This window comes from Jaculus jaculus, chromosome 5, assembly GCF_020740685.1.
Source record: "Jaculus jaculus isolate mJacJac1 chromosome 5, mJacJac1.mat.Y.cur, whole genome shotgun sequence".
Lineage (NCBI taxonomy): Eukaryota > Metazoa > Chordata > Mammalia > Rodentia > Dipodidae > Jaculus > Jaculus jaculus.
Window position 1 is genome coordinate 44,714,951 of NC_059106.1, and position 17,955 is coordinate 44,732,905.

Here is a 17,955-nt window from a genome sequence, read left to right on the forward strand (position 1 = left end):
CAAAACCTTTACTTTAAAATTAAAAAAAAAAAAAATTGTAAGAAGAGAGACAGAGAGAGGAGGCACACCAGGGCCTTCAGCAGCTATAAACAGACTCCAGATGCATGTACTACTTGGTATATCTGGCTTTGTGTGGGTTCTGGGGAATTTTTTTGTTTGTTTGTTTTTCAAGGTAGGGTCTTGCTCTAGCCCAGGCTGACCTGGAATTGACTTACGTTGTCTCAGGGTGGCCTCGAACTCATGGTGATCCTTCTACCTCTGCCTGCTGAGTGCTGGGATTAAAGATGTGCAACACCATACCTGGCTGGTGCTGGGGAATTGAACTCTACTCATTAGGCTTTGCAGGCAAGCGTCGTAACTGCTGAGCCATTTCTCCAACCCAAAAACCTTTTCTTTCTTTCCTTCTTTCTTTCCTTCTTTCTTTCTTTCTTTCTTTCTTTCTTTCTTTCTTTCTTTCTTTCTTTCTTTCTTTCTTTCTTTTTCTTTCCTTCCTTCCTTCCTTCCTTCCTTCCTTCCTTCCTTCCTTCCTTCCTTCCTTCCTTCCTTCCTCCCTCCCTCCCTCCCTCCCTCCCTCCCTCCCTCCCTCCCTCCCTCCCTCCCCCCCTCTCTTTCTTTTAATATTATTTATTTATTTGAGAGAGAGCCACAGGGAGAGAGAGAAAGAGTGGGGGGGATGTGCCAGGGTCTTTAGCCACTGCAAACAAATTCCAGACTCATGCGCCATTTTGTGCATCTGGCTTACATAGATCCTGGAGAATTGAACCAAAGCCCTTTGGCCTTGCAGGCAAATGCCTTAACTGTTAAGCCATCTCTCCAGCCCAGACTTTGTTTTTTCTTGATTGAAGGAAATCCTAAAAGGAATTGGTATAATTATCAGTTCAGAAATCTTTGCACTGCCCAAACTGAGATCTATACCCTCCCAGTCATCTTGTTTTTTTTTTTTTTTTTTTTTTTTTTTGTTGTTGTGTGTTTGATTTTTTCGAGAAAGGTCTCACTATGTAGCTCTTGCAGGCCTGGAACTTGCTGTATGGACTAGGATGGCCTAACACTTGTGGCTATCTTCCTGCTATATGCCTCAAGTGCTGGGATTACAGGTGTGGGTCACCATGTCCAGCTACTTTTTTTTTTTTTGTTTTTTTGAGGTAGGGTCTCACTCTAATTCAGGTTGACCTGGAATTCACTATGTAGTTTCAGGGTGGCCTTGAACTCATGGTGATCCTCCTACCTCTGCTGCCCAAGTGCTGGGATTAAAGGCGTGCGCCACCACGCCTGGCTCCAGCTACATTATATTATATTTTATTTTTAAGTTTCAAGGCCACGTAAGCTTGAGCATTTCTGACAGTGTTATTCTTTTTATTTTATTTTTATTTATTTATTTATTTATTTGAGAGTGGCAGACACACACAGAGAGATTGGGCGTACCAGGGCCTTCAGCCACTGCAAACAAACTCCAGATACATGTGCCCCCTTGAGCATCTGGCTAACGTGGGTCCTGGGGAATCAAGCCTCAAACTGGGGTCCTTAGGCTTCATAGGCAAGTGCTTAACCACTAAGCCATCTCTCCAGCCCCCCCCCTTTTTTTTTTGTTTTTTTGAGGTAGGGTCTCAAGCTAGGTCAGGCTGGCCTGGAATTTACTTTGTAGTCTCAGGCTGGCCTCTAACTCATAGTGCTTCTCCTACCTTTGCCTCCCAAGTGCTGGGATTAAAGGCGTGTGTCACTACGCCCGGTTTATCACTAGGATTTTTAACAAGCTCTAAACATGCCTTTTGAGAAAAGTTAATATAAAGTTAGTGTTCCCACACTGATATGTTAATTATAGTTACAGGCAAAAATTGTAGTAGCTTGTTGACAACAGTGTAATTACTACATTACAGACTTTGAGATATTAGATAAACAAATTGATTCTGAAGAATAAAGAGGGTTTTAAATATAAATCCTGTTTTAAAATTGCTGCATTTTGTAAGACTCAGTAATGAAAACATCATTTCTATTTTTATGCTGTGGCAGCAAAATTGGAAAGAAGGTAATAAAAGAAGGTAAAATTGGAGACCTTAACAGATTTTGTAAGGATAATTTCTTCTTGAAGTGACTCCAAGAAAGAGAACATGGTCAGTGATGCTTCATTAGTAAACTAAACCCTTTGAAACATTTTGTGATCATTGATTTAAAGGTGTTTATTGTGGATAGAAATCTTAAGTCAGCCTTTAGAATTAGTACTCCTCATCCTGCTCTTCTCTGGCTCTCCTGAAGTGAATTATGTTGGCTATCCCTTGAGGAATAAAAAGTTTGAAGCTAAAAACATGAAAGATGTAAAAGTTGCTGGTGAGGACTTTCACAGGATATATTCAGGTCTAGATGTTGCTGCTGCCTTTCAGATTTGTGAAGAAGGACTGGAGAAAACTGCCATAAAACAAAATGAGGAGTGGGTATGCAGTGAGGGACTGGGGAATCAGGTAACAGCCTGAAGGTGTCTGTATGAATATATACATGCTTTTTCTTAGGAAATATTCCATATGTTCAGGACAACATACATATGTGTACGTGTGTATATATACATATACATATACACACACATACACACACACACGTAAAGAATAGTATAACTCTATAATTTAGGTCAGAAGGGGCTAGATATATGGCTCAGCTGTTAAAGGTACTTGCTTGCAAAGCTTGACAGCCCAGGTTTGATTCCCTAGTACCTACGTAAAGCCAGATATATAAAGTGATGTTTGCATCTGGAGTTCTGTTTGTAGTGGTGGGAGGCCATGGCAACACTCCCCCACCACTCTGATTGCAAATAAATAAAAAATAGAGTTTAGGAAGCACAAATTACCATGATTTCTGAAGCCCCTGCTAGCTCTTTGCTCCTTAAAAAGGTAATAGCAATGTTGCATATGTATTATTTTTACATCTTTCATTTAGAAATTGAAATTTTAAAAATAATATGAGTAAATTTAATATTATGTGTGAATACTATTATACAATTATGTTGTGTATTTGCTGGGGTTAAGCCCAGAGCCTTGTATGGTAGGAAGCATTTTACCACTGAGCTGTATCCCTAGTTAGATAAAGACCTTTTGAGGGCTGGAGAGACATGGCCTGGCAGTTAAGGTGCTTGCCTGTGAAGCACCCCCATAAGCCAGATGCATGAGGAGCACATGCATCTGGAGTTGGTTTGCAATGGCTAGAGGCCCTGGTGTGCCCATTCTCTCTCTATCTGCCCCTTTCTCTCTTTCTCAAATAAATAAAATTAAATAAAATAAAAGAACTTCTCAGGGTTGTAGAGATGGCTTAGTGGTTAAGGCGTTTGCCTGTAAATCCTAAAGACCCACATAAAGCCAGATGCACAGTGGCACATGCATTCAGAGTTCATTTGCAGAGGCTGGAGGCCCTAGCGCATGCATACTCTATTTCTGTCTTTTTCTCTCTTTCTGCTTGTAAATAAATAAAAATGTTTAAAAAAAGAACTTTTTTTTTTTTAAATATTTTTTGTTCATTTTTTATTTATTTATTTGAGAGTGACAGACACAGGGAGAAAGACAGATAGAGGGAGAGAGAGAGAATGGGTGCGCCAGGGCTTCCAGCCACTGCAAACAAACTCCAGACGCGTGCACCCCCTTGTGCATCTGGCTAACATGGGACCTGGGGAACCGAGCCTTGAACCGGGGTCCTTAGGCTTCACAGGCAAGCACTTAACTGCTAAACCATCTCTCCAGCCCTAAAAAAAGAACTTTTGAAAATTGTGTATGTGTGTTAAGTATTTGTTGTTGATAATTATTTTACAAAGCAGGTTGGGGCCAGGGATGAAACTAAACAGTAGAGTTGGGTTTGAGCTCCAGCACTACGGGAAGGAGGGGAACAGGGAAACTTAAGTTGGTTTTGAAACTGTAAGTTAGCTACTGTCCCTCCCCCCCAACCCAGTACTATGGATTGAACTCAGGGCTTTTCACATGCTAGGCAAGCAGTTCTGTCAACGGACTACACTCAGGGAAACTGAGTTAGGAAAACTTTTCACTATCAAAGATTTCAAAGATCTGGGAGAAAAGAATGCTGAGGAAGAGAAAAAGGATTTCTTGTGAACTGACTACTCATTGGTATAAATTGTCCTTTTCTAGAAAAGGGCAGAATTTTTAAGAATTGGCACTTTCTCAGGTTTTTCTCAGCAGAGTTGGCAGCTAAGAGGCTAGAAGAAATATAGTTTAAAAATTTATAGTAATAAGTGTAAAAGTTGGAAGTATTCATTTTAACCATGTTTTTGAGTGGTAAAGACTGATTTCGAGGACATGTCCTGCATTTCGTCAGTTATTCTTACTTATGACTCCAGTTGGACACTAATTTCCTTGTTTGTTTGTTTTTTTTTGTTTACTATTTTGTATTTATTTGAGAGCATCAGACAGAGAGACAGAAAGAGGCAGATACATATATATAGAGAGAATGGGCACACCAAGGCCTCCAGTCACTACAAACAAACTCCAGATGCATGTGCTCCCTTGATTAGATTGCTTGTAGGAAGATGTTTTTTCTAGAACCATGTTCTCTCATCACATGACTGTGTAGTGTGAACCTTATTAATACTCTGTCAGCATTTGAGGTTGGAACATAAGTGTGGCTGTACTCAGTGGAATCCAGCAGGAGAGAGAACTAAGTACCGTAGCAACTGTTGCTATTTGTGTTCTGAGCAGCAGCTGCCTGAGACAGATTTATTTTTTAATACTGATGTCACTAATGGCCTGGGATATGGCTCTGCCTTAGTGAAGTGGACTGGTTGAGAAGTCTAGTCTCTGAGATTTCTTTTTTGTTTGTTTGCTTTGTTTCTTTTTTTGAGGCAGGGTCTCACTCTAGCCCAGGCTGAACTAGAATTTACTTTGTAGCCCCAGGCTGGCCTGGACTCCACTGTGATCTTCCTTAGTCTCCTGAGTACTGGCGTTATAGGCATGAGCCACTATATCCAGTTTGTGTTTGAGGAAATTTCATGAGTACATGTTAGGAAGATGTCTCACGTGAAAACATGTCTCACATGAGATATGAGAATCTAAAGCTTTGTGTGTGTGAGATAAATGTCTGGATTAGTTACATTGAACTCTCTTTCAGATAGGGTCTCCCTGTAGCCCATACTGACCTGGAATTTAGTATGTAGTATCAGACTGGCCTCAAATTCACAGCAATCCTCCTACCTCTGCCTCCCGAGTGCTGGGATTAAAGGCATGCACCACCATGCCCTGGCAAGAACTCACTTTTATTATTTATTTTATTTTATTATTTGTTTATTTATTTGAGAGAGAGAGAGAGAGAGGCAGGCAGAGGCAGATAGAAAGAGAATGGGTATGCCAGGGCCTCCAGCCACCATAAATGAACTCCAGAATGTGTCACCTTATACATTTGGGTACTGGGGAACTGAGCTCTGGCTTTGCAGGTAAATACCTTAACTGTTGCGCCATCTCTCCAGCCCTAAAAACTCACTTAAAAATTTTAAAAGATACTTATTTATTTGCAGGAGGGGGATGGGGGAGAGAATAGGTATAGCAGGGCTCCCACCTACTGCAAATGAATTCCATATGCATGTGCCACCTCGTGCATCTGGCTTTATGTGGATACTGGGGAATCAAACCCAGGTTGTTAGGCTTTGCAGAAAAGCACCTTAACTGCTGAGCCCCCTCTCTAGCCCCAAGAACTCTCTCTTTTGGTTTTTTGAGGTAGGGTCTCACTGTAGCTCAGGCTGACCTGGAATTCATTATGTAGTCTCATGGTGGCCTTGAACTCACGATGATCCTTCTACTTCTGCCTCCTGAGTGCTGAGATTAAAAGTGTGCATCACCATGCCTGGCTTAGAACAAACTCTTAAAAATTGTTTATTCTTATGTTTATTTGAGGAAGCAAGAGTGGGAAAGAAGGAGAGAGAGAGAGAGACAGAGAGAGAGAGAAAATGGGCACATCAGGGCCTCCAGCTACTGCAAATGAACTCTAGATGCATGCACCATCTTGTGCTTCTGGCTTATGTGGGTCCTGGGGAACCAAACCGAGGTTCTTTGGCTTTGCAGACAAACACCTTAACTGCTAAGCCATCTCTTGCAGCCCACAAGAACTCATTAAAATAATTTTTTTGTTCATTTTTATTTATTTATTTGAGAGCAACAAAGAAAAAAAGAGGCAGGGGGGGGGAGAGAGAGAGAGAGAGAGAGAGAGAGAGAGAGAGAGAGAGAGAGAGAGAGAGAGAATGGGCGCACCAGGGCATCCAGCCACTGCAAACAAATCCCAGGCGCATGTACCACCTTGTGCATCTAGCTTATATGGGCCCTGGAGAACTGAACCAGGGTCCTTTGGCTTTGCAGGCAGATAGATGCCTTAACCGTTAAGCCATCTCTCCAACCCTTAAAAATTTTTTTTGTTCCTCACAAGGAAGTCTACATGGACAAGCTTAAAAAAAATTTTTTTTTTGTTTATTTTTCTTTATTTGAGAGAGACAGAGAGAGAAAGAGGAAGAGAGAGAATGGGCACACTAGGGCCTCTAGCCACTGTAAATGGACTACAGATGCATGTGCCACCTTGTACATCTGGCTTACATGGGTACTGGGGAATGAACCTGGGTCCTTAGGTTTTGCAGGCAAATGCCTTAACCACTTAGCCATCTTTGCAGCCCTTGACTTGAATATTTTAAAATATAGTATTTATTTATTTGTGGGTATTAAGACAAGGAGGGAGGGAGAGAAAGAAAAAGAGAGAGTGAGACAGCATAAATTAATATTGGCATGCCAGGGCCTTTTGCCACTACATACAAACTCCTGATGCATGTGCCACTTTGTGCATCTGGCTTTACATGGGTACTAGGGAATTGAACTCTGCAAGCAAGTATCTTTAACTGCCAAACTATCTCTCCAGCCCTATGGCTTGGATATATATATATTTTTAATCTTATTTTTTTTCTCAATTTTTTAAAACATTTTCCATGATTATAAAAAATATCCCATGGTAATACCCTCCCTCCCTTCCCCCTTTGAAATTTCATTCTCCATCATATCCCCTCCCCATCTCAATAAGTCTCTCTTTTATTTTGATGTCATGATTTTTCCCCCCTCTTATGATGGTCTTGTGTAGGTAGTATCAGGGATGGTGAGGTCATGGATATCAAGGCCATTTTATGTCTGGAGGGAGCACATTGTAAGGAGTCCTACCTTTCCTTTGGCTCTTACATTCTTTAAGCCACCTCTTCTGCATTAGACCCTGAGCCTTGGAAGGTGTGATCGAGATGTTACTCGGTACTCTAGTCACTTCTTTCCAGCACCATGATACCTTCTAAGTTGTCCCAAGGTCACTGCCATCTGAAGAGAGAAGATTGTCTACCCAAAGAGAGAGTAGCATTAACATAAGTGTATGAATATTAAGAGAAGTGCTTACTGGGCAGTTTGATAAGCATAGTATATACACTTATCCAGACATCAGCAGATGTTACACCCCTAGGGCTCATGACTACCCCTGTTTTAAGTTTTCAGTATCAGGGATGTATTCCCTCCCTTGGAGCAGGCCTCCAGTCCAATTGGACATTTGGTTTCCACCATGACAGACGTGCCACTATTGGCACCTGTTGGCTCATTTGGCCTGGTTGGCCAATTATAAGGCTTGCAGTGTCCACTGTTGAGTATATCTTCACTGGTGGTGTCTCTTTCTCCCATTGAACTGCATGCAGAATGGCTTCTTCCAGCTATCTGTCATCTGGTCTATAGGGAGGAGGTTATCAGCTCAGTTCCAGCAGGATTTCTCAGTGGCCTTGCAGCCCAAGTATGTGGAGTCTTCAGCAATAGGGTCTTACCACTGATTCCTGGTGGGAAACCAAGTGCCTTGGCATTGGCCTATAGTGTTTTTGGGGCATCAGGGACCTCCCTGGCCAACAACTCACTGGAAGGTATCCCAAGCTTGGATATTTTTAACATACAATATAATGCCATATGGAATTAAAGACCTTGTAACTAAAGGGTTTAACAGAATTAAATATTTTCATCCTCTAGGTATTATTAATCCAAAGAATCCAAAGGAAGCACCAAAGTCCTTCAGCTTTGACTACTCCTACTGGTCTCACACCTCGGTGAGTCTCATATCTGCCCTGTCCTTTCCTTGTGCCTTTTCCTTTAGTCTGAGTTGGTCCAAGGTCCGGTTCTTGTTTTCAGATGGTGGTCTAGCAGAAGAATGCTTTTTGGAAGGGGAGTTGTTTTTCATTTGTTCTTTTGGCTTGTTGAGACAGGGTTTTAAAGGCAGTATCTTTGAGATGTTGTCCTTGAACTTGCTATGTAGGTAAGACTGGCCCTGAACTCCTGGTCCTTTTGCCTCAGCTTTCCAAGTGCTGAGATTGCAGGTGTGCACCACCATGCCTGGCTCGTGAGGTCATTTGTTTTGTTATTGGGAATACTATCTAAAGAGTAAAATATTTTCATTTAGAAAAGTATTTTGGCTAATGTTTATGTGCAGCGTACACACACACTTTTAATACTGATTTTGTCTTTATTATTTATACCGCCTATTAAAAATGATTGTAGAGAGCCGGGCATGGTGGCGCACGCCTTTAATCCCAGCAGTAGGGAGGCAGAGGTAGGAGGATCGCTGTGAGTTCAAGGCTACCCTGAGACTCCATACTGAATTCCAGGTCAGCCTGGGCTAGAGTGAGACCCTACCTTGAAAAAACAAAACAAAACAAAAAAAATGATTGTAGAGCTGGGTGTGGTGGTGCATACCTTTAATCCCAGCACTTGGGAAACAAAGGTAGGAGGATTGCCATGAGTTCAAAGCCACCCTGAGACTACTGAGTGAAATCCAGGTCAGTCTGGGCTATAGCGAGACCCTACCTTAAAAAAAAAAAAAAAAAAAAAAAAAAAAGATTGTAATGCAACAGTATGAATCTTGAACATTTTGAAAGAACCTGAAAGTCCATAAGGAAAAAAAGATTACCAATGTCTAAGAGGATATAGGTAGGGTTGTGTGTCTATATTTACCTATATTTGTATGTCTGTATTTACTCAATATAGAACCAAACCTTTCTGATTTCTAATGATTAAGATTTATTTATTTGAGAAAGAGAATGAAAGAGGCAAAGAGAGAGAAAGAGAATGGGTGCGCCAGGGCCTCCAGCCACACTGCAAATGAACTCCAGACACATGCGCCCCCTTGTGGATCTGGCTTATGTGGGCCCTGGGGAATCGAATCGGGGTCCTTTGGCTTTGCAGGCAAATACCTTAACCCCTAAGCCATCTCTCCAGCCCCTAAGGATTCTTTCAAACTTAAATTTGCATGAATTTCTACAACATCCCTCTCTGTTACACATTTTAAGTTTTTCTTGTTTTGAAAGGAAAGATATTTCTAACTACCAAAGCTTAATTGCCAAGGGAAGGGCTCTGAGGAAGGAATTTTTCACCAAAATTATGTTTATTGAAAAATAGCCATACTCTATAGAGTGAATTAAGCAAAGTATTTTTAAATGTGGACTTGACCTCTGGTCTTTTATTCCCATTTTCTATTTAGGAAAATTTTCTTGGAGCTTAAACTTTTATAGTGCCTCTGTGTGTGATATGTGCATGTAAAGTTTAAAAAAATCTATATGCAGAGGGTACTTAAAATGTATAGTACATTTTAGATGGTTATGCTGATTTTAGACACTTTTTAGTTCGTAAGCAACCAAGAGAGTATATGAAAGAATACGAATTAAGTCATTTCTTTTCCTCTTCATCTTTACAGCCTGATGATCCCTGTTTTGCATCTCAGAATCGTGTGTATAATGACATCGGAAAAGAAATGCTCTTACATGCCTTTGAGGGATATAATGTGTGCATTTTTGCCTATGGGCAGACTGGTGCTGGGAAATCTTATACAATGATGGGTAAACAAGAAGAAAGCCAAGCTGGCATCATTCCACAGGTAAAATATTACAACAAAAACAAACTATGTTTATTATTACTTTTGGTATCGAATAATTTTAACAAGCATTTTTACTTGGTACAAACTTATTCATGCTCTATGATTAATATAAGGCACAAGGGTAGACAGCCTGGTTCTTTCCTTGAGAGCAGGTTACTGTTGAGAGGAAAAGATTAGCATGCATACATGTGACTTTTTAAAAAATATATATTTTGGGCTGGAGAGATGACTTAGCGGTTAAGCGCTTGCCTGTGAAGCCTAAGGACCCCGGTTCGAGGCTCGATTCCCCAGGATCCACATTAACCAAGATGCACAAGGGGGCGCATGCATCTGGAGTTCGTTAGCAGTGGCTGGAAGCCCTGGCGCGCCCATTCTCTCTCTCTCTCTCTCTCTCTCTCTCTCTCTCTCTCTCTCTGTCTCTTTCTCTATCACACTCAAATAAATAAATAAAAATGAACAAAAAGTTATCTCAATATAATAAAAGCTATTTATGACAAGCCTACAGCCAACATATTACTAAATGGGGAAAAACTGGAAGCTTTTCCACTAAAATCAGGAACAAGACAAGGGTGTCCACTGTCCCCACTTTTATTTAATATAGTTCTGGAAGTCTTAGCCATAGCAATATAGCAAGAGACACACATAAAAGGGATACAAATTGGAAAGGAAGAGATCAAGTTATCATTATTTGCAGATGACATGATTCTGTACATAAAGGACCCTAAAAACTCTACTAGCAAACTGTTAGAGCTGATCAAAACCTACAGCCATGTAGCAGGATACAAAATAAATACACAGAAATCAGTAGCCTTCATATATGCTAACAACAAACACACAGAGGATGAAATCAGAGATTCACTCCCGTTCACAATTGCATCAAAAAAAATAAAGTACCTTGGAATAAACCTAACCAAGGAAGTAAAGAATCTCTACAATGAGAACTTTAAAACACTTAAGTGAGAAATTGCAGAAGACACTAGAAAGTGGAAAAACATCCCCTGTTCCTGGATTGGAAGAATCAATATTGTGAAAATGGCAATCTTACCTAAAGCAATCTACACATTTAATGCAATCCCTATCAAAATTCCAAAAGCATTCTTCATGGAAATAGGAAAAACAATCCAAAAATTCATTTGGAATCACAAAAAACCTCTAAACAAAAAATATCTAAAATAATACTGAGCAACAAAAATAAGGCTGGTGGTATCACCATACCAGATTTTAAACCTATACTACAGAGCCATATTAACAAAAACAGCATGGTACTGGCACAAAAACAGACATCAGTGGAACAGAATAGAGGACCCAGATGTAAGCCCAAGTAGCTATAGCCACCTGATATTCGATAAAAATGCCCAAAATACACATTGGAGAAAAGACAGCCTCTTCAGCAAATGGTGTTGGGAAAACTGGATATATATCTGTAGAAGGATGAAAATAGATTCTTCTCTCTCTCCATGCACAAGAATTAAGTCCAAATGGATTAAAGACCTTAACATCAGACCTGAAACTCTGAAACTGCTAGAGGAAAAAGTAGGGGAAACCCTTCAACATGTTGGTCTTGGCAAAGACTTTCTGAATACCAATTGCTCAGGCAATAAAACCACAGATTAATCACTGGGATCTCATGAAATTACAAAGATTTTGCTCTGCAAAGGACACAGTGAAAAAAGCAAAGAGGCAACCTACAGAATGGGAAAAAATCTTCACCAGCTATATATCTGATAGAGGATTAATATCTAGGATATACAAAGAACTCAAAAAGTTAAATAATAAGGAATCAAACAAGCCAATCAAAAAATGGGCTATGGAGCTAAATAGAGCATTCTCAAAGGAAGAAATACGAATGGCATATAAGCATCTAAAAAAATGTTCCACATCACTAGCCATCAGGGAAATGTAGATTAAAACTACATTGAGATACCATCTCACTCCTGTCAGACTGGCTACCATCATGAAAACAAATGATCATAAATGTTGGCGGGGATGTGGAAAAAGAGGAACCCTTCTACACTGCTGGTGGGAATGCAATCTGGTCCAGCCATTGTGGAAATCAGTGTGGAGGTTCCTAAAACAGCTAAAGATTGATCTACCATATGACCCAGCTATAGCACTCCTAGGCATATATCCAAAGGACTCCTCTCATTTCCTTAGAAGTATGTGCTCAACCATGTTTATTGCTGCTCAATTTATAATAGCTGGGAAATGGAACCAGCTTAGATGTCCCTCAACTGATGAGTGGATAATGAAGATGTGGCACATTTATACAATGGAGTTCTACTCAGCAGTAAAGAAACATGAAGTTATGAAACTTGCAGAAAAATGGATGGACCTGGAAAGGATTATACTAAGTGAAGTAACCCAGGCCCAGAAAGTCAAGCGCCACATGTTCTCTCTCATATGTGGATACTAGCTACAGATGATTGGGCTTCTGCGTGAGAATGAAAATAGTTAGTAGCAGAGGCCAGTAAGTTGGAGACATAAAGGGAAGAGAAAGGAAGGGAGGAGGGTACTTAATAGGTTGATATTGTATATATGTAATTACAATGATTGTGATGGGGAGGTAATGTGATGGAGAATGGGATTTCAAAGGGGAAAGTGTGGGGGGTGGGGAGGGAGGGAATTACCATGGGATTTTTTTTTATAATCATGGAAAATGCTAATAAAAATTTAAAAAATTAAAAATAAATAAATAAATTGTATTTGAAAAATAAATAAATAAATAATATATATTTTGTTTATTTATTTATTTATTTGAGAGGGAGAAAGAAGCAGGTGGGGGGATGAGAATAGGCACACCAGGGCCTCCAGCCACTGCAAATGAACTCCAGATACATACGCCCCTTTGTAATTCTGGCTTATGTGGGTCCTGGAAAATCAAACCAGGATCCTTTGGCTTTGCAGGTAAAATACCTTAACCGCTAAGCCATCCCTCCAGCCCATGTGTGACTTCTTAAAAAAAAAAAATTTATTTATATATTTGAGAGAAAGCAAGAAAGAGGCAGATACAGAGACAGAAAGAGATAAAATGGGTGTACCAGGGCCTCCAGCCACTGCAAACAAACTCTAGATTCAGTCCAGATTCATGTACCACCTTGTGCATCTGGCTTACACAGGTCCTGGGAAATAGAATGTGGGTCCTTTGGCTTTGCAGGCAAGTGCCTTAACCGCTAAGCCATCTCTCCAACTCATGACTTTTTTTTTTTTTAATTCCAGGTAGGGTCTTAGTCTAATTCAGGCTGACCTGGAATTTACTCTGTAGTTCCAGTCTGTCCTCAAAACTCATAGTGATTCTCCTACCTCTGCCTCCTGAGTTCTGCGATTAAAGGCATGTGCCATCATGCCTGGTTCATATGCGACTTTAAATGTGGAAAAGTTAACGTTTCATAAAGAATTTTGCTGTGATTGTAAGTTAGGCGTGGTAGTGCACGTCTTTAATCCCAGCCCTTGTGAGGCAGAGGTAAGAGGATCACCGTGAGTTATAGGCTATACTGAGACTACATAGTGTATTCCAGGTCAGCCTGGACTCTAGAGTAAAACTACCTCGAAAAACCAAAAAAAAAAAAAAAAAAAAAAAAAAAAAAAAATAAATAAATTCTATAGGGCTGGAGAGATGGCTTAACAATTAAGGTGCTTGCCTACAAAGCTTAAGGACCCAGGTTCGATTCTCCAGGTACCATGTAAGCCAGATGCATATGGTGGCGTATGAACCTGGAGTTCGTTTGCAGTGGCCAGAGGCCCTAGTTAACTTATTCTCTTTCTCTCTCTCTCTGTCGCTAATAAATGAATAAAAAGTAAAATATTTAATTTTTTTTTTGCTGTATCCCACTGCCATATTATTTTTTAAAGTACTTTATTTATTCATTTATTATTTAGGGAGAGAGTGAGTGAATGTGGGTGCAGCAGGGCCTCCTGCTTCTGCAAATAAGCTGCAGACATGCATACATGTGCCCCTTTGTGTACTCTACCACTAAACTACACCTCTAGCCTCTATTATTATTCTTTTCTTTTTTTTGGAAATAGAGATCGTATTTAGAAGGAACTTTCTTTTGGGAGGGTCTTGTGGTACAGTGTTACTCTGTATCCCAAATTAGTCTGGAATTCACTATGTAGCCCAAGCATGCCTTAAACTTGCTGCATTCTTCCTGCTTCTGTCTTCCAAGTACTGTGATTGTAGACATGAATCACCATACCTGGCTGAAACTTCTTCTGTCCTTCCTTCCTTTCCTTCCCTCCCTTCTTCCCTGTCTCACACTCCTCGTTGCATAAGTGTATATAGGTATGCACTACAACTGAATGCCAGATGCATGCACCACTTTTTTTTTTGAGGGAGAATGAGTATGAAAAGGAATAGGAGAGGAGGGGAGAGTATGGGTGCCAGGGCCTCACACCACTGTAAATAAACTACAATCACTTGCATCCCATTGTGTATCTGGCTTTATGTGGGTACTGGGAAATTGAACCTAGTCCAGTATGCTTTGCAACAAGTGCCTTTAACCACTGAGCTATCCTCCCAACCTGTGCTACTTTTGCATCTGGCTTCACATGGGACGTGGGGAATTGAACCCCTGGATGGCAGGCAGGTTTTGTGAACAATAACCTTTAACCATTGAGCCATCTCCCCAGCTCTGAAACTCTTTTTCTTTTATTTTTTCAAAATTATGTATCTATTTGAGAGTGACAGACAGAGAGAGAAAGAGGCAGATAGAGAGAGAATGGGCACGCCAGGGTCTCCAGCCATTGTAACCTAACTCCAGACACGTGCACCCCCTTGTGCATCTGCCTAACGTGGGTCCTGGGGAGTCTAGCCTTGAACTGGGGTCCTTAGGCTTTCACAGGCAAATGTTTAACCACTAAGCCATCTCTCCAGCCCTCTTTTCTTTTTTAATGAGAGAGAGAGAGATTGATGCACCAGGCATCAGGCCACTGCAGTTGAACTCCAGACGTGTGCACCATCTTGTGTGCATGCGCAACCTTGTGTATCTAGCTATGTGGGTTCTGGGGAGCCAAACCTGGGTTCTTAGGCTTCATAGGCATCATTTCTGTATTTGGAGAATAGGTACATTAGATAGCTGCTTTTTCCTATTATATTTGTGGACAGTTATTGGGTAAATAGTTCAATGGTAGAGAACTTTTCTAGCATGTCCAAGGTCCTGGATGTGACTGTCTAGCACTGCAGTAATAAAATAAAGTCATATTTAAATTAGAATAATTTGGGCTGGAAGATGGCTTAGCAGTTAAGTTGCCTGCAAAGCCTAAAGACCCAAGTTTGATTCCCTAGTATTCCTGTAAAGACGTATGCACAATGGTGCATGTGTCTGGAGTTCATTTGCAGGGGCTAGAGACCCTGACATCCCCATTCTTTACTCCTCTTTTATCTCTGCTTGCAAATAAATAGGCAAAGTAAGTAAATAAGTAAATACACAATCAAGTAAGTGGAACAACCAGGATCCAAAAGCAGGCAAAGTAGTTTAGGTATCTTTTTTTTTTTTTTTTTTTCCCCCAAGATAGGCTCTCACTCTAGCTCCGGCTGTCCTGGAATTCACTATGTCATCTCAGGGTGGCCTCGAACTCACGGTCCCGAGTGCTGGGATTAAGGCATGCACCACTATGCCCAGCCTGCTTTTTTTTTTTTAACCACCACTATGTGATAATCTTCATCAGTCCATTAATTGTTGTTTTGTCTTATGGAAAATCAGTGTGGGAAATCAAATCAGGATCTTCCTGTATTCTAGGCCAGAATTCTCCTACTAAACTACATCCCTGTACAAAATGCATGTTTATAGATTACAGCAAGTTAAATTGAATAGCCATGTTTGTTTTATTCTGTTGCACACTTGGCTTTTTTTATTTCACTGTAATCTGTTTGTTATTGGAATTCTCCTATAGTTACATACTCTTTCTGATAGAATTTAAGTACATCACATTAATAAAAAAGCATGATTTTAAAAAGGATTAAAAAATTTTTTTTGTTATTTTTATTTATTTATTTGAGAGTGACAAAGAGGCAGAGAGAGAGAGAGGGAGGGAGGGAGGGAGGGGGAGAGGGAGAGGGAGAGGGAGAGGGAGAGAATGGGCGCGCCAGGGCCTCCAGCCACTGCAGAGGAACTCTAGATGCGTGCACCCCTTGTGCATCTGGCTAACATGGGTCCTGGGGAGTCGAGCCTTGAACCGGGGTCCTTAGGCTTCATAGACAAGTGCTTAACCACTAAGCCATCTCTACAGCCCAAAAAGGATTTTTTTAGAAGCTGCCATTTGTAAAATGTAAATTCTGCCGGGCGTGGTGGCACATGCCTTTAATCCCAGCACTAGGGAGGCAGAGGTAGGAGGATCCCCGTGAGTTTGAGGCCACCCTGAGACGACATAGTGAATTCCAGGTCAGCTTGGGCTAGAGTGAAACCCTACCTCGAAAAGCCCTCCCCCCCCAAAAAAAGTAAATTCCATTTAGACGTCTAGAGTGTCATGAATATAAATATGGCTTATTTTAAAAATATGTATTGCCTTATGTGATTGTTTTTATAACTTATGATTTCCTTACTATTAGACAAGTAGCAAATGAAGCATCAGGTTTTTTTTTTAGAGGTTCTGAGGTCTGAAATTTATGTTTAATTTTTGTTTATTTTTATTTATTTGAGGGCAACAGAGAGAGAGAGAGAATGAATGGGAGCGCCAGGTCTTCCAGCCACTGCAAATGAACTCCAGACACATGCACCCCGTTGTGCATCTGGCTACCGTGGATCCTGAGGAATTAAGCCTCAAACTGGGGTCCTTAGGTTTCATAGGCAAGCACTTAATTGCTGTGCCATCTGTCCAGCTCATCCTCAGGTTTTTTATTAAAACTTCACATACTTTAAATAAGAAACTCAAGGCCAGGGATGATAAAGTTATACTTTTCCTGATGCAGAAAGTTAATATTTCCTGGGCTGGGGAAAATGGCTCAGTATTTGCTTGCAGGCACTTGCTTGCAAAGCCTACTGGCCTGGGTTCAGTTCTCTAGCACCCATGTAAAGCCAGATACAAAAAGCGATACTTGCACCTTGTATTCATTTGCATTGCCACACATGTATGCATAACACCTGTGCAAATTAGTAAATAAATACTTAAAAATATTAAAGACAATGAAGCCCTACCTCAAAAATAAACAAAAAAGTAAAAAAAATAATAATTTGAAAAAAATTAGAAAAGCAGAAAGTTAATATTTGCTGTTAGAAAAGTCACTGTGAGCCAGGGTGGGGTGGTGCACACCTTTAATCCAAGCACTCTGTAGGCAGTGGTAGGAGGATCATCATCAGTTCCAGGCCACCCTGAGACTACATAGTGAATTCCAGGTCAGCCTGGGCTAGAGTGAGACCCTATGTTAAAACAAAAACAAAACAAAATGAAATGTCAATGTGAAATAGATAGGATCTCATAAGGAAAAAAAGACAAGTGGTAAAGGGAAAGTTTCATAGAGTCATTTTTCTTGGAAATGTCTATATTTACATCCTTCAAGTAGTGTAAATTTTATGTTTGTATGTATAAGCTTATACTGTATATAGTAACTAGCAGTATATAGCAAAGTATGTAAACATCAATTACACATGAATATAAATACAGTTTAAACAGTCCTTCAACTTAAATATTTAGACTACTTTAAGTTTTAGTTATAATGGAAAATAGTATAATAAAATCTTCAATCATAAGTCTGTGTCTTTATTTTTAGTCAGTTTTATTGCCACAGTAATATTGACAATAGACACAGTTACTTGAATACACTATGCAGAATCAAATTCCTATAAATTTGATGTACCAATGATGTAACTCCTCTATATGAAGCATTTTCTGTAAATGTAGCTTTCTTCCTGAGGAAAAATATTAAGTTTCTATTGTTGAGAAAGAATAAAGATTAGAAGCATATCCAAAATTTAAAAATTCATTTAAAGCACTAATCATCCCTTGAGGTTTATGATATGTGTATTTGGAGAGAGAAAAAGAAGGATGTCTCGGTAAGTCATGTTGCACTTGTGGATAAAGTAGTACTCTGATTTGGGATGTTCATGGCCCCTCTTGTTCTGCTTC

General features: G+C 40.2%; 1 protein-coding gene across 12 annotated transcripts in view; it reads left to right on the forward strand.

The window, feature by feature from the left end:
* The window catches only part of Kif1b (kinesin family member 1B), a 191,339-nt gene that overhangs the window by 30,839 nt on the left and 142,545 nt on the right, over positions 1-17,955 (forward strand). For 11 of the 12 annotated variants that reach the window (XM_045150524.1, XM_045150532.1, XM_045150528.1 and 8 more), the window contains 2 exons: positions 8,001-8,077; positions 9,718-9,897. In XM_045150524.1, coding sequence (XP_045006459.1) covers positions 8,001-8,077; positions 9,718-9,897 — 257 coding nt within the window. The remainder of the gene's footprint in view (positions 1-8,000; positions 8,078-9,717; positions 9,898-17,955) is intronic. The other variant, XM_045150531.1, reaches the window with a different exon arrangement.